At 37.0% G+C, this 24534-nt stretch overlaps 1 protein-coding gene across 1 annotated transcript in view; it reads left to right on the top strand.

The window, feature by feature from the left end:
- The window catches only part of PIP5K1B (phosphatidylinositol-4-phosphate 5-kinase type 1 beta), a 96258-nt gene that overhangs the window by 21766 nt on the left and 49958 nt on the right, over positions 1-24534 (top strand). Inside the window, exon 2 of the mRNA XM_041399098.1 lies at positions 14147-14215. Within this exon, the coding sequence (XP_041255032.1) occupies positions 14147-14215 (69 nt within the window). The remainder of the gene's footprint in view (positions 1-14146; positions 14216-24534) is intronic.

Raw genomic sequence — 24534 nt, 5'->3', positions numbered from 1 at the left:
TGTAAGAACTCTGTTCCTGGGATAGTGTGTTGACTAACTGTTGGGTCTTTTCCACTTTAGTCTATGGAATCTTTACAATATTCATAGCCATGTTTCATCTTGTCAGAATCTTGTTATTTTTCTAGTTAACAATTCATAAAACAGTATACATTGAGCAAAACTGTGATTAGTTGTGTGGGTTTTTTCTTTCTAAATGCTGAAAGCTCTATTTTTACCTTTTGAAGATGATGGTGTGGGCTGTTAACTGACTTACAGATAATACTGGATGCCTTTTCTAACCTACTTACAATGATGCTTCCAACCCAGTTATAATGATGCAATGAGAGGTGGAGATATTGTTTCAAAGGGCTTTTGTGTGAAGGAGGGAGATTCTTATTTAAGCCTCTCAAGAATTCAGAGACCTTTTAATTTGTGGGAAAACACACACTCATTATCTTGGAAGAGTTCACAGCTTCTGGTGTCAGATTGTGTATGGCTCTTCTACAAAGCTATCACCCACTGCTTATCCTTGTGGCTGGTGGTAAATAAACTGTCTTCTTTTTGTTTTAAATTCACATGTACATGGACGCTTTTAAATTGAAAGGGCCAATTTATGTGCAGATGTGTTCTTTACTTACAGTGATAGCTTAAGATTTTGAATTTTCCTATAATATTTCCAGCTAGGTTATTTAAAGAAATCCAGCTAGTCATTTGCAAAGAAGTTCAGGGGGAGAGAGACTGTGATGGTGCTTCTATATAGTTTGTTAACTTGCATTTTTTTAATACAAAAATGTTTAAAGTGGTGCAACTATATGTGGAGTATAAACAACATCTGAAGAATAATAGAGTGTTTCAGAACTGTCAGAAACATCTAGTAATGACTTCATCTTACTTTCTTGCTGCCAAAACTGTTCAGGGACAGGTTTTTCAATTTGGTTTGGCACGTGAAAGACTGTTGGAGACAATTTGTTTATGTCATTTGGCTGGAAATAACTACTTTAAAAGGTTTATTTGAAAACATTTGTTTTGCCATTTAAAAACTCTGTGACTGTGTCCATGCCTTAAAACAGCTGTACATGTTTCTTACCATGATATACCACATGTTACTTGATGTCAGTAGGGAAGATATGTATGTTGATGTGGTTTGGATTTGTATGTTACAGTGCAGATATGCTTGTAATTCAGCTGAGTGCCAAATCATGCTGTTGGGAAAAAAAAGTAGTCACTCGCCTATTCTGATCTGTTCATCCAAGACAAGGCTTGGAGAACAATGATGCCTTTTCCTGGTCTTAAAAATTTAAGAGACAGACACGGTTAAAGGATAAGGGGTTTTTACATTAGTATTTTAATAAGGATCCTTATTGGTGCACCACTTCACCGGGGTGGGATGCGCTGCAATGCACACACACAGCAGATCACGTGTACAATTTATAGACTTTACAAATCAGCATATCTAACAAGCACACCCCCAAGGGGAGGCCTGGATGAATGGCTTGATATTCCCCCATGCATGGAATTCACCCCTGGATGGGCCAAATCTCTGGTTTACAGACATATTCTAGAGAGGACATTGGTTTCCCAACATAGTGTAGGGTTTTCTGGCCTCCTACTATGAGTCCTTTAGGATGTTTGGTCTCCTGGCCTAACAGAATACTAGGACTATGCTAAGTTGTCAGACTTAAGGAATTACAAATATGCATGCTAAGAGTACTGAGGATACATGAAAGTTATATGAAAGTTATACAAAAGAAAAGGCAAAAAATCATCTTGGCATGAGCAGAAATATATGATCCCGTATAAGGGCAGTAGTAACCTTTACATTTAAGCAGCCACATTCCAGTCAGAGAATGGAATAATTTTATAAAAATTGTGACAGTTCTTTTGGTTCCCACATTGTAGTTCTCCTGTAGTGGCTGCAAAATATCTGTCCTGGTTTGATGACAGGAGCTCTGACAAATTTCACTATTTCCTTACATGCTGAGCAGTTCTTTACTGAATTGGTTTCAGAAATTCATGTTATTGTGTTAATCATGTTTTTTGAGGGTTTTTTTTGTCCTAGGTATTTTCTGAAATTGTTCTTTTCTCCCTTGAAGATTTCTCTGTGGTTTAAAAAGAAATATGTTAGAGAGCTTCTTTAAACCAAGAAGCCTCCAACTTTCGTGCGTTATAGGGCATTTTATAAAATGGGATAATATTTTCCTTTTACATAGCTTTTTGAGTGATTTTGGAAATATATCTGAGGAACTTCCGTTCTATAGGAAACTGAGAGCTCTTAATTTAATCAAAGGATCTCTGGTGATGTCGGATTTGTTCTCTTCTGAGGCTGGTACAGTACGTTTTTTTCAAGTCCTTTTCAAGAGTAAAGTAAGCTTTCTATTAAATGCTAACCAAAGTTAAGTTGTAGGGGTCCAAGGGAAGCGTCTACTAATTGCAGTTTTAGCTTTCCTTAAGGAAAAGAGTATGTGAGAGATTAATTGGTTGCAATAGATTTTCTTATTCAATAGGGTAACTTAGAGTATTTCTCATCTTGAATTTATACACAACTTTTAAATTTGGTTCTTACATCATTCGCCTATACCCTTTCTTGAGTGACCTTATTTTTCACACAAGCTAGGGGTTGTATATGTATATTCATACAGCAACTTGTTTTTCACACCTGAAAAACAAGTTGCTGTATGAATATACATTTGGGAACCTCACCTTAGCCATACATTTCCATTTCCTCTCAAACTAATGTTGAACTCAGTTCGGGTGCTGTTGCCTGGCCAATTGAGCTCTGCTGCTAATGCTTCTTTCCATCTGTTTCTCAGTCTTGTTTCCTGGTATTATCATTAGTGGACTGGTGACTCTGAGGTTATGCAAAATTATGTGGGTGATTGAAACAGCTAAGGCAATTGGTCTCTCCTCCATTGTGGATCAAGGGTCTAACAGTATTCATTTCCTTCCTCATTCCCTCCCAAGTTTCTTTTTGATTTTAGGGGTGACCATAAAAAAGCTGCTGTAAGGAGTTCCATTACGGTTGCTATTCTTTGGTAAGTTACTTTTTTTGTTAGTTTAATTGTCTAGGTGAGTTCTCCTGGGGCAGGAGTAGCACTGGTGCATAATAATGATGCAATGATGCTATCCAACGCATGCTTGGAAGGCAGGACCACAGCAGCATCAGCCTGGACCAGCTGAAATTGTTGCATAGATCCAGTCTGAGTGATACATAGTGATTCAGTGGAAACCAGGAGTCATGGCAGTAACCAGATCTTTTCCTTCCTTCAAGACATTATCAACTACTTTTTAAAAAGTTGTCTAATTTATCAAAAGGATCTCAAATATTACCTGTCACATCATCCAGGGTAATCTCTTCTACTCTTCAACTGTCTGTTTGCAGCTGTATGAAATGGCCCTCAGTTTGAGACAGTGTTGTATTCCATTTTATTTAAATGGTATGCTCTGTCTCACCCCTCCGAAATGTATGGTACATTCTAAGCCTGTGGTCCTGCCCTGAACCCTCCTGTATTTGCAATCCCATTGGCCCAAGTCTGATTCCGCGCCCACTTCAATTCCCCTCTTAAGCTGTGCTAGGGGATCAGTCTGGCTCTTAGCCCTTCCTCGCTCTCAGCCTCTTCCCCCCTCTTGCCCCTTCCCTCCCCTAGGCTCCCCCTCCCTCCCCCTTCCCCCCTTTTCCTCAGTAACTATGCTGTTCCCAGGGGTGGGACCCCAAATAAACCTTCATCTGCTCAGCACCCTCAGAAGCCGTGTGGAGTCTCCTTGCTTGCCTGCTGCTGCCAGCCAACTCACATCCTAGGGGGCCCTCCGGGGACCATCCCCGGGGTGCCCCACCTCAAAACGCACCGCAACAAGACAAAAAGGGGTTTTCAAAGTACTTGAATTTCTTAGATAATATTACTGCTGAAGAGTTTAACTTAGCTAGGATTCATTAACAGCTATATGTACAAAAGTTATACTCAGAAGACCTGGGGAAGAAAGCACAGAGAAGTTGAAGATCATAATAATCCAGTCATGCATTGAGTTCAGTGTTTCCATGACATATCTTTCTGCAAACTTTGTTGTGAATAATTACATGCCAATATGAGAATGGCCTAAACAATTCCTAGTAGTGTATAATTTATGAGTTACCTGTGTAGAACTGATGCACAAATTATGCCATCTGTTTTAGTGCACGCAAATTATTTTAACCACAGCTTTTTTGTGTTGTCCACCCAAAACTCTCAATGTTCTTTAAAGCAAAGAATTCTTATTACCATTTTTTATTCGTGCCTCTGTTGTAAAGTTATGTTTGCATAGCAGTTTTAAGTGTGGTTGACCTCCTTTTGAGGTGGAAAATATGGATGAGTAAAAAGATAAAGGTTTCAAACTAGAGCAATACAGCTATTGTGAAGTTCTTATTATGAATGTATTTCTTATCAAAGTAACTTGTCCTGTCTTTTTCTGCTTTTTATCTTGCTTGTTCTGTCTGTTCTGTTTATACTTAATCTTCTCCAAGTACATTTGACCTGTTTTTCTTTTCTCAAATGACTATTTCTGGAGTTTCAGATTACTAAAGCTTCTGGGCTGACCAAATTACTCTTTTATATCTATTCCCCACCCAGCAAGGTAGGATTATTTGAATCTCTGTATCATTCCTTTAGAAATGCACACCTTCATTGATCTCCTTTTTGCCATACATGAGATTTCATTCCCCATGAATCTTGCCTGCTGCTTCTATGAGTGAAGCAGCTTGCTGTGCTTTCCTTTCAAGAAATCATGATCACAGTGTTGCATGATCCCCATCACTCTATTTCGCATGTACCAGTAAAGATAAATGTAGAAGAATTTTCCCTCTCCTTGTGCCTTTTTCCTTATCAACCGTTTGTCACAGTGCGTTGCAGTATTTTATTGGACAGCATGCATTACGTGGTGGTTTTATCTCAAAGTGCAGTGTCTGATATGTGTTAGTAACAGTAGGACATTGCCATATCAAAGTTGCCAAAGTAAAGGAACAGAGCTCTGATTCTGGGCTCTGTCAAGTCTTCTACCTGTGCCCTTCGCTGTGATACTACCTAACTTACATTGCTTACTGTCATATATAGCATGCAGATGTTTCCTTCTTTCAGTTGTTTCAAAGAAAACCCTATCTTGACACTTTCATTAATTTGTAATTCCAGATGGCTTTATAGAAAGCTTGCTAATCTTCTAAAATGGGCTGTTATTGTGCTATTATTGTAAAAGTGCACGTGAAATCAGAATAGTGAAAACATAAGTAGCAATTGGGAAGTCTTCTTTGGCTATGTACAAATATGCCTTTCTGCTTTGTGTGCTTTCAGACTGTTACTAAATAATGAGAAGTAAATGGGGCCATTTCACTTTGTGAAAGGAGTGCCTGTTAACAGTTTCTGCAAGATACACAATTTGACGTCAGTTGTGTGAGAGATCAAATGTTTGTTCTTTCTGATTGCTGATCTGAGCTCACTGATTTGGAAAAGTCCCATGGTTATTAAGACATCAACACCATCTAGTACACAGTAGAAAGTTTGCTCTGCTTCTACAGATGGTGTTTGGCAAGACGTAAGAGATCCTCAGGTGCTTCTGGAGAAAGCAGAAGACACAGTATTTGACATGTTAAAAATGTTAAGTAGGCTAATAGGGAATAGAGGAGTGAGATAGGTTTAAGGCCCTCAGAATGAAGCTTTGAATTTGGAAATTCATGGAGGAGGAACAAAGCCCAGCCCCCCTCTTCCGTGCAGGTTATCTGTCACATGCAGCATTCACAAAATACAGAAGTTACAAATTAAAATCTATGTGCTTTGTTGAATGAGGACAGTATGCTGTATTTCCAAGGACTTCTACACTTTGGTTCCTTCAATGAATTTTCAGTTTTATTTGCATTGTTGTAAAAAAGTTTCCATCTGAAGGAATCACAGCAGATTATTTTTGAAATGAAGGATATGGTTTGTAGCTATAGTTTGTGATGTTGTTCCTATTACAATGGTAGTGCATTTCACCTTGAAGAACAAGTTAGTGCACAAGGGCTACCACTTTAAATGGAAGAGAAAGGGAGTCTTGTAGGTTCTGGGTAATCAAATGCTTTCTGAGTATTTGTAGGCTTTGATGGAAGTGGTATTTTCTGAAGTTCCACATTTTCATTTTTTTTCCTATCTGAAAGCTAAAGGAGGAAGATAGATGATCTGACATTTCTTGCAGTAAATCAAAGCATTACTATATGAACATATGTTTTTTGTAGTATGAATAGTATGATAAACTTTTCAAATCCAGCCAGCAAACTAAGAAAAAAATGCTAGTCCTATTATGACATTTTTCAAAGACATCCAAGTACTGTGCTGTGTTCCTGAAACTGGGGGGAAGAAGGAGGGGAGGGCAACTGTAGAAATCAAACAGTATCAGAATCTTAGCATTGTGCTCAGATTAGTTGCTGAGAGACTAAAAGATATGTCAGGGCACTGAAACTAATGTGTGTTATTAAAGCTAGGTAAATAAAGGTGGTGTGAACAGCTGACATGACTTAGAGTAGATGCACAGTCTACATGGCAGTTTTGTGTTGTTTTTTTGCTTGCTGCTTTCACTGTAGCATTTTTGCTGGCCTGATAGTATTACAAAGACCAAGAGAAAGATGAGATTTTTTTTCCCTTTTACTTTATTTGTGAATTTAATCATTTGTGTACTACTTCTGATTTTCATCTTATTATTTTTGAGGCAAAATAAAGAACAAATCAGATAGGTAGACTAATCAGGGCTTTTTTTTTTTTTTTTTTTTTTTAAGGCATCATAGGCTCTATTGTTTCTGATCTGCTTTTTTTAGGTCTTCACTCTGAAATTGTTCATTACAGCATTAATTAGCAAGACCATACAGAGCATTTTCCAGTTTTCACAAGTGCTATCACAGATTTTACACTGAACATTTTACTTTCAGTCACCCTTAAAACCTCCATAATTAGTTGTGGGTTGGGAGATCGTGACAGTGTTTCACACATAACTGTTTTGGGTTTTTCTTTACTTTTTCCCTCCTTCTTCTTTAAATTCATATGACATTTCTTTTTTTTTCCTGCCAGATAGACAGAAAAGATAGATTTTTTTAAAATTACTTTTTTAGTGGCATAAATGAATGGTGTTTATGACGCAGTAAAAAGTTTGCTCTATTTTTGCAGTAATAGACATAAGAGATCTTTCAGTACTTCTGCGAAGAGTGGAAGTCACAGCAGTTGACAGTAGAGGTTTATTAGGCTGACAGACATTACAGGGATTGGGTGGATTAAATGCTCTCAGAATGAAAATCCAGATTTTTTTATATTTGAGCTTTTAATGATTTTTAAATGATTGTTGTTGTGTCCATTGCAACATGTAAACATTTACTTCATTATCAGGATACATCAACTTAAAAATATGTATGTTATCTTTCACTGCTCAGATGTTTCAGGTGTGGGAGCATACAAATTTGATCTTAGATGTCTACATGTCCTGGTACAAATTGAATCTATTACACAAACTAGGGTTTGGGATATTATTTTTAAAAAAATAGAGAGCTGAATTGTGTGTGTGTGTATATATATTTTCTTGTAACTGAGTGGCTACATACATTACCTCAGTTTTTATTTGGAGGCTGGGTAACTGCCTGAGCACTCAAGTATAAAAAGTGTTTTCTGACATTAAAAGACATAAGGTTTTTGGAGAGGGAGTTCACTTGTGTCTGTTGAGAAAGCTGTCGGATCTTTGATGTGTTGTTCCTTTTACCACTCTGCATTTAATTATGCTTCCTTTCACTTCTTTAGATCTGTGTATTGGCACTCTGCCTAGTAGTGCTTGCAGGTTTCTAAACACCACTCTTCATTGTCTGATAAACTCAGAAGGAAGGCAATTAAACCATGAAAATTATAGTAGGCATTGTTTTAAAGCATGGAGAAAAGCTTCTTTAAGGAGCTAAAATGTAATAAAACCAATAGAAGTCCTACTATTTACCCAAAGCTAAGTCATTTGCCTCTTCAGCCTTCTGAAAATAGTGCTGACAGTATGCTGATACCTTTGCATGGATTTTGTATGGAAACAATTTTTCTGTGTGTCAGAGGATTTTTTTGTGTCCCAAACCCCTTAATTTACAAATAATCTGATAAATAATCCTACTGTTCAAATTCTGCTGGAGAGGCTGGGGAAAAAATGATTGACAGTTCTGACTGACCTAAGTTTATCAACTAAATTTGACAATGGTCCAGAGTACCAGCAAGTTTCATGGAATAATAAACAAGGTAAGATGAGATCTAATTTGGAAATCCAGTGCGGTTGTGCATATTGTATTAGTTGGCAGAGAATCCAGACAGGAGGGAGACTTTGTAAATGCATCATCTGTAGGAAAATTTTGTTCAGTGCCTAAGAAGGTGTGAACCCAAATCTTTCTAATTTCAAAGAAGTAGGGGAGTTAGCTTTAACAGTGCCATTTGATCCTGGAGCTGCCTTAAGGTAGCTCCAAGAATACCACAGGTTTTTGGGTGTTTGAGCTATGGGTAGGGGAAGCACAAGAGAACAAGTAGGAAAAGAGTAGCTTTTCATTAATGAATATGTATTCATGGATTTCTTCCACTGTAGGGCATTTTTGCTTTAGAAGACTTGCCTCCTCTAGCAAAATTTTGTGTAACAAAGGTCTCCAGCTTCACACTAGAGCTGCAGTGTATGACTGTCCCCAATGTGGTTTGGTGGAAGAATGCTGTCTTAGAGATCTGCAAGTCCTTTTAGTGAGCTGAAGAACTGACTTTAAAAGCTATCTTACAGCTTCCATAAGGAAAATATGTTTGAACAAATTTCACCAGTAAGACTTTTGCAGTAATGGAATGAGTATGCTTTTCATAGTTGTCTTAAAAGCTGCTGCTTCAAACTAGTAACAGGGGAGACAGGAGCTACAAACTAATTTGACCTGATGATTGTTTTTAATGGAATTCACTATAAATTCTGTTTGTAGGACTAGAAATTCTTGTCAACATCCTTACATGTTGTACTGACAAGTTGCTGTGATCAAGAAAGAATGCAGTCTTGGTGTGTAAACTCCCACTGTTACTTAGGACAGATAGAATTACTATTCTGATAATCTTTTTTTTTGTCTGGTTCCGAGTTAGTATCATTGGTATGAATTTAATGTAAGAGTCTTTGTGCTTTTCTGAGAAGTCAGCTGCCACAATCTGAGAATTTAGTGTCCTCCTGGAAAAAGAGAACTATTAAAGTATTAAGAACAGTTAAATAAATAGGTAATCTGAAATGCACAGAAACTATGAGAATGAAGTTGATGGATTGAGTCAAAAATTGTGTATTCCATCCCAATGCATTCACTTGCCAAAAAAAAACCCAACCCAAAGTGTTTCTGAAAATGCATTTATGTGTTTCAGACTGAAAAATCTGCACTGTACCATCTATTTTATTTGTATATTATTAATACTAAACATATGTATGTTTAATTGTTTATTCAATTATTCAATTGTTTATTGAATTCTCTAATTTCTAGTATTCTCCCTCTGCCTAATGGAAAATTTAAAGCTTCATTTAATCTTGTTTAATCTTTTTTTTTTTTTTTTACTACTCATATTTAAAGATTACACCTGTGAGAAGTTATAAATATGTTTTCTTTTGTGTGAGGTTTCTAACTCACTGCAGAAGCCTGACAGCAGTACACCCAGGGGTATGTCTGTAAAAAAGCTATGAAGAATATTTAAATTTTAACTATCATTCAGAACAAGAACATGTAATTACATGTAATGAAAAGTTACATTGCTCTTATTTGGAGTGTGATTCCTCAACAGCATGTTTTATTAATGCTTTTAAAAAATTCTTTGTTTAAGAAAGTGGTATAAATTTTGGAGAAGTGCATTCTCCAAAAAAACCCAAAAAGTTTTCATGGTAATGGAAAAAAAGTAGACCTGATTTTTGGTTGAATGAACTAATACATGGGTCTGTAGGAATCTAGCAATAGCATTTTTCATGGATGTTGGCTTTCACTGAAGTTGTTGGAAGTTGTAAAGTTAACTTGAAATTGCGCTGAGAGGCCATTTGGGTGTAAGGTACAAATACCTGTTCATGTGAGCTGGGCCTCAGCAACTGGGGTTGTGTAAAAAACAGCTGGTTATTTATAATCTGCAAAAATGAATACCTTATGCTGTTAGTAAAAGATACATTTTGACTATATAAGTAACATGGAATTAAAAATTCAAGAACAAGAAATCAAAGCTGGGTAGGAAACTCACGTTTGCTGTCTGTTATCTCTGTTCCAAAATGACAGCTATGTGGTGGGCAGGGTGGTGTTGACATTGTGGGCTTCTGGCTGATCAGAGAAAGAAAAAAGGTGTCCCTGTAGCTCTAGAGGAAAATGCCTATGGCACTTTTCCCCCAGAGTGATGGAAATTGCAGTTTGTGTTAGTTAAGAAGCATGTGGTTCTGTGATTCTGGTGTGAGAAACTAAACTGTGAAACATGATTTTTTTTTTTTTAATTTTTTTTTTTTTTTTAAAGCATACATTGAATAGATGTTATTTTTTTAAAGTCTGCATTTAGGACTAGGAGGTGTTTGGAGCAGAAGGCTGGAACTGAACGCTGTAATCTTATGTTTCAAGAAGACAGTAGTTTTTATTGCACATAAGATTTGTGACCAAAATGTTGACCCTTCAAGAGTATTTAGGAAAAAAAAACTCTTTCAATTCCTACTGTACTTTAATGTTTCTCTTTCTTTGTTATCAGGTAGAATAGCATCTAAGAAGCTAAAGATGAGATCATTATAGCCATCTTTTACTCATGGTTTAAGCCCAGCCAGCCACTGAGCCCCACACACTGGATCACTCACTACCCCCTGATGGAATCAGGGAGAGAATCAATAGGGTAAAAGTGAGAAAATTCAGGGGCAGAGATAAAGACTGTTTATCTCCAAATAGGTAAATAGGTAAATCAAAGGCTGTGCATACAAGCAAAACAAAACAAGGAATTCATCCACCATTTCCCATGGACAGGAAGGTGTTCAGCCATCCCTGGAAAGCAGGGCCCCATAACACCTACCGGTGACTTGGGAAGGAAAACACAGTCACTTTGATCATCCTCCCTTCCTTCTTCTTCCAGCTGTATATGCTGAGCATGATGCCATGTGGTCTGGAATATCTCTTTGGTCAGCTGGGTTCATCTGTCCTGGCTGGTTTCCTTTCCCAGCTCCTTGTGCATTCCCAGCCCATGCACTGGAAGGGTGCAGCAAGTCTGCAGAAAAGGCCTTGACGCTGTGTAGGCACTATGCAAGAGTAGAAGACATCCCTGAAGTATCAACACTGTTTCCAGCACAAATCTAAAACCTAACCCCACTCTAGCTACTGTGAAGAAAATTAACTTAATCCCAGTGGAAGTCACCATGCTACAATATTTCTGAAACAAAGTGTTTTCTTCCTCTACACCTACCCCATGTCTTACTTTATTGTGAGCTTTCCCTTTGTCAGGTACATACAGAGATTGAGAGCTTTAGTTACAGTAGTCTCCTGCTATGGTAACAAAAAAATAAATAGTTGTAGCTTAGCCTGGAAGTGAGTCCAAGACTATAAGTTGTGACCTGTCTTTGAACTGTTAAACCTCATCGGAACTGAGACAGTAGCTGTTGCTCTGTGCATTATGAAGCATGTAAGAAGGCACCATGTACTGCCTCAGTAGCTCTAGGGCAGGAGGAAAATACACAAAGTAATACTTGCTTTGCAAAAAACTGTTAGCATGGAACAAGAGATGGTTGTCCCAGCACAGATTTTAAAAGATGTTTAACACAACCACAGTTAAGATAGAGCAGTGTGTTCTGTTTCTCAAAAGATTAGAACAAAAAGAATTCTATTCTAAATGCCTTTAGGAAATGAACTGACACATACAGGAAAAATTTACCTTCTTTATGGTGTATGAGTTTTTACACTTGGTAGTTACTGAACTTGGTCTCTTGTCTGTTTTCTATTGTGGTCAGCATTGCAGGGGTATATTTTCACATAAGTGAAGTGTTCTTGAATAATTTGTCTGTCTATGCTGGGAAAAAAACCAGGCTTTTCTCCCCTGTCTAGCATGAGTGCTTTCTTCAGCTAACTTACTGAATGAAAGCTCCCATGGTGCATTTATGTTTGGCTTTTGCTGACTCTGTGTGCTCATAATTTAGGAACTTTTGTGTGTAGTGGAACATCATATTTAATAGTATCAATAGTCTTGGGAGGTATGTGGAGAACAACAGCTTGGCTGGGGGTTGGTGTTTTAACCCAGTGATCAGTTATTTTAAAAGCCGTCTACTAGCAATTAAAATGACAAAAGCTATTTGAGCAAGTTCTTGATGCCTTTGTGTACTGACAGAGTTGTACACATGGGTGAATACTAATATTAAATGTGTGAATACAGGTGAGTAAGGTAACTACATACAATTTAAAAAGCTATAAAAATGAAGTCATTGCCTTTAAGTAGGAGTTCAGTGTATAGCATACTGCTAATACACATCCAAATGAAGGAATTATTAATTAACACACATTACTTACATGGAGGCTACAATGAAGAATGCAGTTAGTTGCAGGAAGAAAATATTGGTATGCAATGTAAGAAGTATGTTTTTCTAAGAAGACATTGTTTTCTTCTCAGAAACTCCAAGTTTTTTCTTCTCAGACTCCAAGTCTATTTGTTGTGTGCCCCTACCTTTTTTTTTTTTTTTTTTTTTTTTGGCTCAAGTGCTTCTCTAAAGAAAAGGAAAGGAAAATACTGATTTTGACTCCTTTAATTAAAGTTCCTTGGTAGTGTACTCTTTAGATTAATGGAAATTTAAAATCAGTGAATGAGGCCTGAGAATACTTTCTTAAACCAATTTTTATTTATGTACAAGATGCTATTTGAACTGCTTAAAGACAAAGTTAGATTGTCTTCTCATTTAAGATGTCACTAGATTTTTTTTTCAAATTTGTAATCTGTGACTTTCAATGTGCTGTCTTCCAAACCATCACAGCTATTTTTTATAAGTGATTGGAGATGATAAGGCTGTAAGATTAATAACACGTGTAGTTACACAACACTCCATGTATGTGTACTGCTCTACATAAATGTTTTATTGCAGAGTTGCTTGTGCCACAGGGGTAAAATATCTAGGGCAAAAAGGAATTATTCTGCACTGATTCCCTCCTGTTTAATACTGCTAGTTTCTAACTACACTAACGAAGTTATGATATGTTTTAAGTATAGTAAGTTCCAAGTATAGTAACCAACTTATTTGACATGATTCTTTAAAAGCCTCACTTGTAGCTGAATGCTTGCTTGGGCTGAAGAATAGCAGTAAAAGGAAATCTACAGCTATTCTGTGAGGTGGAAATCTGTTAAGACATAGTTATGACAAATATTTCCTACAATAGGTTGTGAAAAACATTACAACCACCAATGAATGGCTTGATCTTTACTCTCAGCTCCAGATGACCTGTTCTGTTGTTCATAAGGGTAAGTATAATTCCCTTGTGAAAGTATTGGTAAAATCTAGAATTATTTTAAAACATGTCATTGTGCCTTTTTGTTTTGTTTACTTTGGCAGATGCACTCAGGGTATCTTACCAAGGTGATCTCTATCTTAGTGGTTTATCCTTGGTCTAGAATCGCTTTACAGCTGTGATAAGATACAATGTCAAATAGAGCATGATGCTAATAATGCCAAGGCTGTGGCTTCGATCCCTGTATGGGCCATTCACTTAAGGATTGGACTCGGTGATCATTGTGGGTCCCTTCAACTCAGAATATTCTGCAATTCCATGTTATTCTATGTTTCTCTTACTACTTTAAGGAGATTCAGCATATTGATGCAGCCAAGGACCTTGGACTACTGAGACATGCCACTGAATATTCAGCTCACAAGCTTCATAGTTTTGCCCTTTCAGGAAGAACATGTCATGCAATAGGCTGAGGACCATGAGTTCACTGCATACTGGTGTATGCAGTGAAAAGAAGCAGAGTCATGTAGAATCAGTCATATGCTGCACATATTCCTGGGCCACTGCTGTCCTTTTAGTTTGTGTGGAAAATATGTAGAAGGAATATCCTAGATACATCACTGATCTCTGAAAAGTTTGAATTTAGCAAAAATGGATAATAAAATGTATTATTTTTCTGAACAATTTATTTTGTAAAGCAAATACCTTCTTTGTAACTTAAGCTTCTGTTATTAGATGTCGTCTGTTACTGAAAATGGAGACGTTACTGCTGGAAAGCCAAATGAAGAGAAAACATATAAAAAGGTAAATAAAACCTTCAACCTTTTTATTGTATGTTTTTCCCTTCATGTCAGTAATTCAGACCTTCTGTATGTGAATATATTTCAGAACTGATTAAAACCAAGAATGAATAAAACATGTTCCATGGGGTTTTTTAAATTACTTTATCCCTCCTGTGAAATCATAAGGCATTTCTATCCACCATAGAGCTGACTATTTAAAACTTGTTTAGTCCAGGTTTAAAGTATACCATCTTGCTAGATTGATAGAAATTCTTTGCTCTTAGCAACAGATACATCTCTGAGCTTAAACACTATTGTAAGAAATTTACTAAGTTTCCAAATGCTCTGAGTGTTTATGTGATGTGTCTAGACTACAAACCTGAAAAGCAAAGCACCTTTCTAGCACTTTGCCAAGCAGACCACTATTTGTTTGCTAAGTATTTTTTTAAAAAGAGATGTGTAAGAGAGGACATATTTAATGTAGGAGCATGCATCAATAGTCCATTTAGATATTGCTGATAGTGGTTTGGGGTTTGTTTTTCTGATAATGATTGTCTGTGACCAGCATTATTTAGGTCCACTAGCAATTTTGATAACTAAGCTGAGCTATAAAAGCAAATTTTTCTTTACATGTCTACACAGCCAAATTGTTAGCTACTGGATTTGATCACTACTTTGACAGATCATCTTAAAGAAATGGTCGTTATGTTTTTAAAATTAATTCTGTAATCTAGCCCAGTCATCCACATGCTTCTGCAGTACATACAGTGATTAGGATTTTTAATTTCTGGTTACTGTTTACAGTACTGCTGGTAAAGTCAAGGAGATTAATAAGCTATTACTTTTACCACCCCTTTTCCTGGCAGTTATGTTGCCAGTACCTTGGTGGTCTTAGCATTCCAGATAATTTTCTCAGAAATGGAAGGAAATAATGTTTGTTTTGAATACAGGTTAGTTTAAATTTCCCAACTGACGACTTTAAAATATAGAAGTCGGAATTTGTCTTGACAATTAGTATGAGAAAGGAAGAAATCTTCAGTGCCTGAACTTCTCCAGGTTTATGTTGCTAGACTAGACTAGTAATAGCTGTAGGCAAGCTTCCATTCCCCCTGGTCATCCCACATATTCTTCTACGTTCCTTTTCAACTATAAATTCACAACCTTTCAGAGGAAGCTGTATAAAGTCTTCTCACTATGGCACAAATTCTACTGTGTATCTATTGGAAGTACCTCTGACAAGACCTGTGATTCACAGCCACATCACACTCACAGATCATAGTAAATGTCACCTCCAAGTTCTGTCCCTGAACCGCCAGTTGTTGTATCATATGCCAATTTATTTCCTTTTCATATAATTACACCTTCAGTTGTTCTATGTTCAAGATCCTGTGCTGCATATGCCCCTAAAAGTTTAGTATTATTACCTAATAGTATCATCATACTCCTCCTTTTGCCATAATTAAAAAAAAAATTAATAAATTTTGATCTCAAAATTTATCCATGCAGAGCTAACTGCCTCACTTTTAACAATGTCTCTCTTTTCTTAAGTCAAATTCCTTAGAAACTTTGCACCTTCTGTAAAATCTTGAAGACTGCTTGAGCAGGGAGGTTGGTCCAGATGACCCTACTGGTGGTCCCTTCCAACATAAACCACTCTGTGATTCTGTGATTCTCACCTCCTTCAGATATTCCATATACATTGTTTCTTTTTTTAAAATGGTTGTTCAGAGGTATCAATAATATATGTCTGGAAGTATAGGTAAGCCTAGTAGGACTTGTGTTCATCAGAGGCATTTCATATAATTTCTCATTTAGTTCCATGGTTTTAGGTAAGTTACACAGAGAAAGCTTGCTCTGTAGAAGGCTTGTTTGCAGATAGATGCTGCCTGTCTTAAATTGCCCACGGGTGTTCCATTTACAGTTCTCCAGTCATGTATTGTTACACTTGTTTGATTGAAAAATACTTAACAGTCCTTCCCGTGACTTCCTGTGTCACTTCTCCAGAAGTCTGGCCTGGGGAAGATCTTGTTCCTCACCTGGTGCTTTTTCAGCTACTTGGGCTGTTTCAGGTAGTTATAACTACTATGCGCATATTACAAAGTTCTGTAGTAATGATGGTTTTTCACTGCTTAAGTTAACTTTAGTCAGGTGAAAACAAGTTATCTGCAGAAGAGCGCTTGTGGCTTCACCCATGATAAAACTTTCCAGAATAATAAGTAGACTGTAAGGCTATCAGGTTTTTCTCTGGAATTTTAGATTATTGCAATATTTCCTTCATTATTTTGTTCATCTCAGCTAAAATAGAGGTAGGTAACATCTTTATCTGAATTAATTAAGTCTCCAGCTCTTCAATTTACTATAGTAGTCAGCTGACTTGCCATCTGCATGAATGTAAACATCTTGAAGTCCCAAGAAATTTCTTACATTACTACAACATTGTGAAAGGGCTTGCATGAGCATTGCAAGCCCTTTCAGACTCTGAAATGCACAACTGGACCAACACAGAGCAAAATTTTTATTATGAATCATGCTCCTTCTTTCCCCTGTTTTCTATGTACCTTTCAGTTTTTCTACTGCTGTATTTTGACATAAATGCTCTTCTGGCTTTTAATTGTTTGTTATTATGTAGTCAAAGTCTTAAGAGAAGAGGGAACACAACTTTCTGTTTATTTGTTTTGGGGTTTTTTAGATTTTTGGGTGGGTTTTTTTCCTTTGGTTTTTGTTTGTTTGGTTTTGTTTGGTTGGTTTTTGTTTGGTTTTTTTGGTGGGTTTTTTTGGGTGTGTTTTTTTTTTCTCCCATTTGAAAACCAGGGTGTTTTTCTCTCTTTTAAATTATGTCTTTTAAGGTGCGGCTGCTAGGCTGCTCAGCTGCATGCATTTTTTTACAAACATTATAATCTGAAGCTACTTATGGATTTTCTGTCTATTTGTAAATTTTGAGAAGTTGTTAAGTCTACAGTGTGAATATGAATAATAAAGTGTTTCAGTCACCCAGATCAAAGAACTTAGTTAATGAAAGAGACACTTCACAGATATATGTTCCATGCAGTTTTAAGGTAGAGAATTAAAATAGCTTTGAGATCAAAGAAATTGTAAATTCTGCAGACTGTGGCCAGTTCTTTCAAGGTGGAGGGTTTTTTGTTGGTTAGCTTTTGTTTCTTTTGCTTTGGGGTTTTGGTTTGGGTTTTTTGTTTGTTTGGGTTTCTGTTTTTTTTTTGTTGTGAAGGTTTTTCTCAGAGAGAAAAAGGGTAAGGGATATAGGAGAGACTGATCATTTGTTCCATTGCATGCTTGCAAAAATCAGGTCACCAGACTATAGTTTCTCTTGGATATCTGTATCCAGTCACAGACATCTGGAGTATGCAGGTGCCGCTTTTTTTCATTTCCTCTCTATTTTGCAGACTTTGTTGTGAGAAGTTGCTGACACAAATGCAGTTTCTGCATTGCAATGCCATCAATCACACAAGCCCTGAGTCTGCCCCCTGTGAAATCAGATTTCAGTAGCATCCTGATGCTTAATAACGGGGTGATGGCAAGAATAAAGCTCAGAGAGGTCTGTCAAAGCACATTAGAAGTGCAGAAGAAAATCACACCAGAAAATAGAATAGATATAAATGTGCACTTGTGAAAATCTGTTACTGGATTACCACAATCTCTGTTTAGTCTGAAGGCTGCCACACAAGTATATAATTAGAGTTTGTTTCTTGTCATTACATATCTTGCAGCTCTTCTGTTTAGCATATTACAAGCACTTTATGTAACCTGTTCAAAACTGCATATCATGAGTCACTTTGCCAGGAGCAAGGGAAATTTGCCTGGATAAAGGAAGCCAGCTACCTATTGTTAGAGCTTGCAAACATGTGCAAGCAGCATTGCTCCATCTCTTTTAGCATTGACTTATGCTCTGCATCTAATGCCTGCAGGTAGGGTACTTTTTCTTGTAGATGCTGCAATTTCATCACTGAAAGTTTTGCTGCACTGGGACCTCAGTGGCAGATTTTATGCACCTGTAAAGATACTGAAATGGCTGTGACTTCGCCTGTAGCTATGGCTGCTTCCGAGCTCAGAGGTCTCAAATTCTTCCCGCAAAGATAGAACAACCTGAGTAGTTTGGTTCATGGCTACTGCTAAAACTTAAGCATAAATGTTTTGAAATGAATGAAAGATTAATTGAAAGCCATGGAGTCACCTGAATCCAATTTTGGAAAATGAAGGGAGATGAGATTCAGCTTGGATAAGGAAATCATTCTGATTGCAGTTGAACTGTAACAATTGCATAGACACACACAATGCTCAGGAGTCCACCTTCGTGAAGTGTGACCTGCAGAAGGTGGGCAAACATCTGCTAGAAAGAAGTGTTAACTGAAGAAGATTGGAGGGGTACTGTGGCCATAGTGACCCATGGTCACAAGTTGTGGAGAAACAGTAAGATTAGTTATTTTAATGAGATTTTCTGGTAACTCTATTTTCATGTCCCTATTTGTGATTTATTATGTGCCAGCTGCAGAAAGCATGCGAGATGGGGTAGCCACCTCCATCCAGAAGTTTCACTGGAAATAGTGTCAAGAAGTGTTGTTTCAATGAGACTGTAAGCACAGCAGGCACTCAAAGACAAGACAGATCAAGTGCAGGAGCAATGGACTAGGCAATAACTACATGTACGTCTTAATCTAATTGAAATTTCCTAATATTCTAAGCAAGCTATTTTTAAATATGGCTTGAGGAAGATGTATTGTTTTTCAACAGGCATTCTCCTCAGATGGTTTGGCTTAAGAGTTTACACAATTTATGGCAGGTTCTATCTTCTCTGAAGTCTGGAAAAGATAAACTGTGTTTGCAGGGAAGTGATAGCATGGGTGGATTCCTAGTACTTACGTTAACTAGTAAAACTGAAGAACAAATGCCTACTTGTAGTAGAAAATTCAGATCTGGCATAAGTCATGTGGCTTCAACAATTTTGGTCAAGTGAGACCTATGAATATTTTTCTTCCTTTTTTAAAGAATTTATTTATTTCACAGAGACTTTTGCCTGAAGGCAGGTATCTGTTCTACTCCAGTCCAGTTCATTGTCCAACAGAGGAGAAGGGTGGGATGGTGAGGAAGGTGAAAGCAGATTTCTCCGTATACAGTAGCAGAGAGAAATGAGCAACTACTTTGTGAGATGTGTGGTTGCAAAGCAGTGTTAACCAGTGGAGGCTTCTGTTCAGTTGTCTGTTTCTCCCTGTCTCTTACAAAGAGTTGTGGTAGCTAGGTGTCTGTGCTGTTTCATTTGGCAGATTTAAAAACCTGTATGAATGACAGTAGTAGAGAAGGTGAAAGAAAGTAATCATCATTTTGCCTTTCACAGTGATAATGAGGTAGAATTTCCAAGGCAGAGTTAATTTCTCTGCATCACTTTATGGCACCTGCAATAAACCAGCTGTCTTCTGGAAAAATCACCTTCTTTGCTATAGAAAATTCATAGGTCAAACTTCAGCTGCAATAAAATGTTATAAAAGGAGAGAACACAAAAAAACAAGGACAAAGTTCACATTTATGAAGTATTAAAGGGTTTCCCTAGGATGTCTACTTTTGAAGAAGCCTGGAATGCTAGCGTTACATTTCATGAACATGTTGTAGGAAATGCATATAGATTTAGCCAAGAGCAATTGAGACTTGAAAGATGAATGGAAAAGTAACTGAATGACATTAGAGAGGAACTTCTATTAAATTAGATTAAGCCTGTGCCCTCCTGCTCAGCTCCAATCTGCTCGTTTTGTTAAATGATTTATGCCATTAATAGTCCCATACAATTACCTAGAAATTATAAGGACAATTGTTTAAAGGAATAAATCTGTTTACTATATCTAAAATCTTTGTGTACAATGTGGTCTGCACATTTATTGGCACATTAGTGTTTTGGCAGGTTTGCCAGTAATTTACAACCTTCACACTCTAACAGAAACAATTATTGGCTAATTTATAATCTATATTCTGAAATTACAGTATCGGTATTTTTATCATCCTTGATTTTTTTTTTCAGTTACATTAAAAGACAGGTTTTTTGAATCCTTCAGTAGCCTTGTCCCTAACTTGTACAGTTGTTAGATAGCTTCAGTTAGTTGATTTTTTTTTTGTTTGTTTGTTTGTTTTTGTTGTTGTTATCTGGTTATGAACTGCCTTTATATGCATTATGTATGTCTGAGTAACACCTTTATTTTATTTAAATAACAAATTTAAATTTTAGACAGCTACCTGAAAGTGATGATTTGTAGGAAAAACAACGTCTAAATCCTGCTTAGGTTATTTGTAGGGTCATGTGAGAACTTAAGACCTGATTTGAGAGGATTTAATTTCTCATTTATTTTGCTACTCTGAAAAAAGGATTTCATCTTACAGTAATGCAGAGCAAATGGAAGACCAATTTGCAGAGAAAGTAATTTAAGTGAACAGTGCATTGAGTGTTAGAATACTTATCAGGAATGCAAATATTCCATATACCTGTATTCTATATTATATGCTGCTGTTATGCTTTATGAGTCTGCATATAATTTTTCGTATCTACAGGCTCTTTTAGCAAAGCCATATGACAAATACAGAAAAAGTATATAGTTACTTTTACAAAAAAAGGCAAAGGTATGTTTTATCATAATGAGGACAATTTCAGTTTCTTATGCAGGATAAAAGCATCAAAGAACCTGGGCAGTAGACAGTAATATCCCAAAAAGCAGAAGGAGGATAGGAGAAGTTTTGCTTTGTTCCCCTTTATGTAACAAAGACAGCTATCATAGTGTACAGCATTTGCTACAAATTCAATTTCATAACCTAAAATTCATCAACATTTTTATCCTGCTGGTTATTGTCATCCCTTAATATTTCTTGGTCTTCAGAAGGTTGATAACAGGTTAAATTATCTGGAACTCATCGTACTGTCACTGTGCACTGTCAGCTTTACAGTTACAGTTAATAAATAATCTCAGGGCCATTTTCTGAACCTCTTCATGAGACTAATAGGAAGGAAAATTCATTTGAGTCTCTAAAAGACTGAAAAAACCCATGGTGCAGAAGGCTGAATTTTATTGTTTGCTTTGCAGCAGGAGAGTATTCAAGACAAATTTTAATAAATAAGGGGCTTAGGTTTTGAAACTAGATTTTGCTGCCTTTTACTGCCTTAATGCCTTTTAATGGGAATTAAAAGAGATGTCCAAGTAAGGAAGAATTCACAAGAGACTTCCGTTTTTCCAGTTGCATTTGCAGTTTCCCATAAATACATTTTTGTAGTAATAAAATGAATGTTTCAAGGACATTTCCCCTAAGGCTTAAGAAGGAACTTCTTTATATTTTCCTTGGATTTAATGGTGATAATAAAATTATTAATAATAGTAATATAAAAAATTAAGAAAAGTGCTGTTTAAAAGACAAATTCCAAGGCTTGTTCTGTTTTTATTTTATGGACTGTGAAAACAAATACTTGTCAGTTCCTAAGGGCATACTGAGTTACCCGCATTTGGTCCTAGTGGTGATTGACAAAAAGTGGACTTTGGGCCAGCAGTTGCCTTGAGCATACTGTAGCAGCTCTCAATTTGTTTCAAAACCATTTTTAAAGCATTTAAAGCAGTTATGAATTCATAACATTACTTTTCTGCTAAACCAACTTCTGTGGTTGCTGCAGAAATGATGAGTGGTTACTAATGATGTTCTTGACTGTGAGTGGAAATTAACAAGAAGGTAACCTTTTAGGAAAGGTCAGTGTCATTGTATTAGAAGGTCTTACATTCTGCCTTACAGAGACTAAAAGTCTCTGGGTCTTTCGAATTTGAAAAAAAAAATACTACAAATATTTTTATGAGCTTGAAAGGTGATCCGTGGGAAGCCTGGATGCTGAGAATTTTAAAATTTCTGTGCTTAAAGGCACAGACCCACAAGAGAACACTGCAACTGACCTGAGGCTGTGGAGAAGACTTCAAAAATTGATTGATAACACTGGGATTACAGGTGTGTAGTTGGTTAGAAGTGTGTAATGTCACAGGGTGGAAAACTTAGAGTTTGTGGCTTTAGAACATAGAAAAAAATATCAAGCAAGATGGAGGTTTTAGGTCGGAGGCAGGTTGTTCCTTTTTACCTTCTTCCTTCTTCATGAATTTGGGTGATGTTTTGTAACTGGACAGAAAAGTCGACATTGCAGGCTTCAAGGGATCAGTTATTAGGTTAAAAGGGAAAATAATCTAGGTGTCCTTTCTTAATTGGATAGTTTAGTCTTAAAAGACCTTTAACAAGACATAGGCATTTAGTGCCTTCTAATGAAAGGCTGCCGAACTCATGGTTGTGAGGCTGTTTCACTGATAAGAAATAATAAACACCTGAGTCTGAACATGAACTACTGTCTCAAGTGCCTTCAATCCAGACCTCAAGAAACTGATAATGATCCAGACATTTCTTTTTGAAGTCACATTGCCAGGTTACTTGTCTTGAGTGTTTTTGAAGTTTGGTGGGTTTTGTCAGGGTTTATTTGGAATGGCATGTCCTCTGTTGTACTATCTGCTGTTCTTTCAGACATAGTTTCTTGCTGTGGCAGTGAACAAGATGGGCTTCCAGCAATGAAGCAGAAACTATTTGTATGTGTATTGGTTTGATCAAAGTTACATAATTACAGCTTTTGTTAGGCATTAATCATTCATGAATAGAAGCCTTTCAATGAAAGAAAAATGTGACTCTTCTTATGACACAAAGCCAAATCTTTTTACTAGTCAAAGCAGTACTTTCAGAATGGGCTGTTGTTTGTTCCCACCAAATCGCTGGTACTAAACTGTTATGCAAGTATAAGTTCTGCTTGGTGTGCAGTCTTAATTATTTAAGAGCTACACATCTCTATCTTTTCTAAAAATAAGCAGCCACTCTGTTCCAAGAACTAGAACAAGATTAGCTTTGTGTACTTCAACCACTTGTTATGTAATTTCCACTCCTGAAATGGTTCTGTTCAAGTGCTGAAGTGGTTCTGATCATGAAACTTCTGGTGTTCTCTGTTAGTGTCTTTCTTGTTTAGTAGGTACGAGGTAAAAACTAAAAACAGGGACCAAGCATGTTGTCTTTAAACTGGTGATCATGCAAGGGAAGATACTCCCTTCCTCGTGGCATTCTTTCCCTGCCCAATGGTTTTCTTTATTCACTCCTTCCATGTTTCATTACAAATTCCTTTCTTGACTACTTTCTGATTTTGACTTGCTGTTTTGTTTTGTTTTTTTAAATTCATGTAGCGTGACTGTCTATTCAGCGCAGGAAAGTTTCAGATATGGTTTCAATTTACACATATATAGTATCACAATTTCATGCTGTTGTTTTGAAGCCTTCTCTGTCCTGGAAGCTCTGGCCTTTGAATTCAGTCATTGCACTTTATAAGGGTAGATTTTTACAGAGAGATTTTGCTTTCCCCATTTATTTTTCTCTAGACTCCCTACAGTCAGTGGATCTCTTGCACGGACCGTTAGGCAGAAGCTAATAAATACATTTATTTGCATGTAGAATCAGCATTTATGGCTTAAACTTGCATTGTGATGCCTTGTCATGCATGTACAATCACCTGGAATTTGTGACTGGTTTTTTCCAGAATATAATGCGTGCTTCACAATCCTGAAGCAATTTGAATATCCTGTTAGATTGCAACTGTTTTAAGAGGATCACAAAGGATGGTTATGGGTTTTGTCAAGACAGGTAGGAAAGCAGAGGAGGAGGAGTTGTGCTCTGGGTTAAAAGTGAATCATAAACATAGAGAGGTCAACTACAGTGACTATGGAAGCCCTATCAAACGCTGCTGGATCAAGATCAGAAGGGACATCCCCAAGGGCGATCTTAGATTAGGCATCTGCTACTGATCTCCAAACCAAGACAAAAAGGGCAAAGAAGCACTTAATCAGGGTCACTTAGCAACTTTTGGATAACAGATCATGGGTCTTTTCAGTGACTTCAACTATCCAGACATTCTTGGTAGAGCAATACAGCAGGTCACAACATCCATCAAGTTCCTGGAATACATACAGGACTGCTTCCTCGTGCAGATGTTAGATGTGCTAACCAGGAATGAGGCATGGCTGGACTGGCTGCTCACTAACCAAGGAAACCAGCTTTGTAATATCTCACTTAGTGATGGCTTTGGCTATAGTGATCACAATATTGTGGAGTTTGGCGTCTGGCTGTGCACTCTGAAGGTTAATACTAAAGCAAAGGAAAGGATTATGGAAAGAATCCTCCTAGGAGCCATCACGAGTCAGATGAAGCATATGATTAGGAAATGCCAGCACAGGTTCACCAAGGCCAAATTGTGCTTGACAAACCTGATTGCCTTCTAGGGCAAAGTAACCTGCTTGG

This window comes from Onychostruthus taczanowskii, unplaced genomic scaffold (assembly GCF_017590055.1).
Source record: "Onychostruthus taczanowskii isolate IOZ18803 unplaced genomic scaffold, ASM1759005v1 scaffold154, whole genome shotgun sequence".
NCBI classification, from domain to species: domain Eukaryota; kingdom Metazoa; phylum Chordata; class Aves; order Passeriformes; family Passeridae; genus Onychostruthus; species Onychostruthus taczanowskii.
This window is presented reverse-complemented; position numbering and strand designations above follow the sequence as displayed.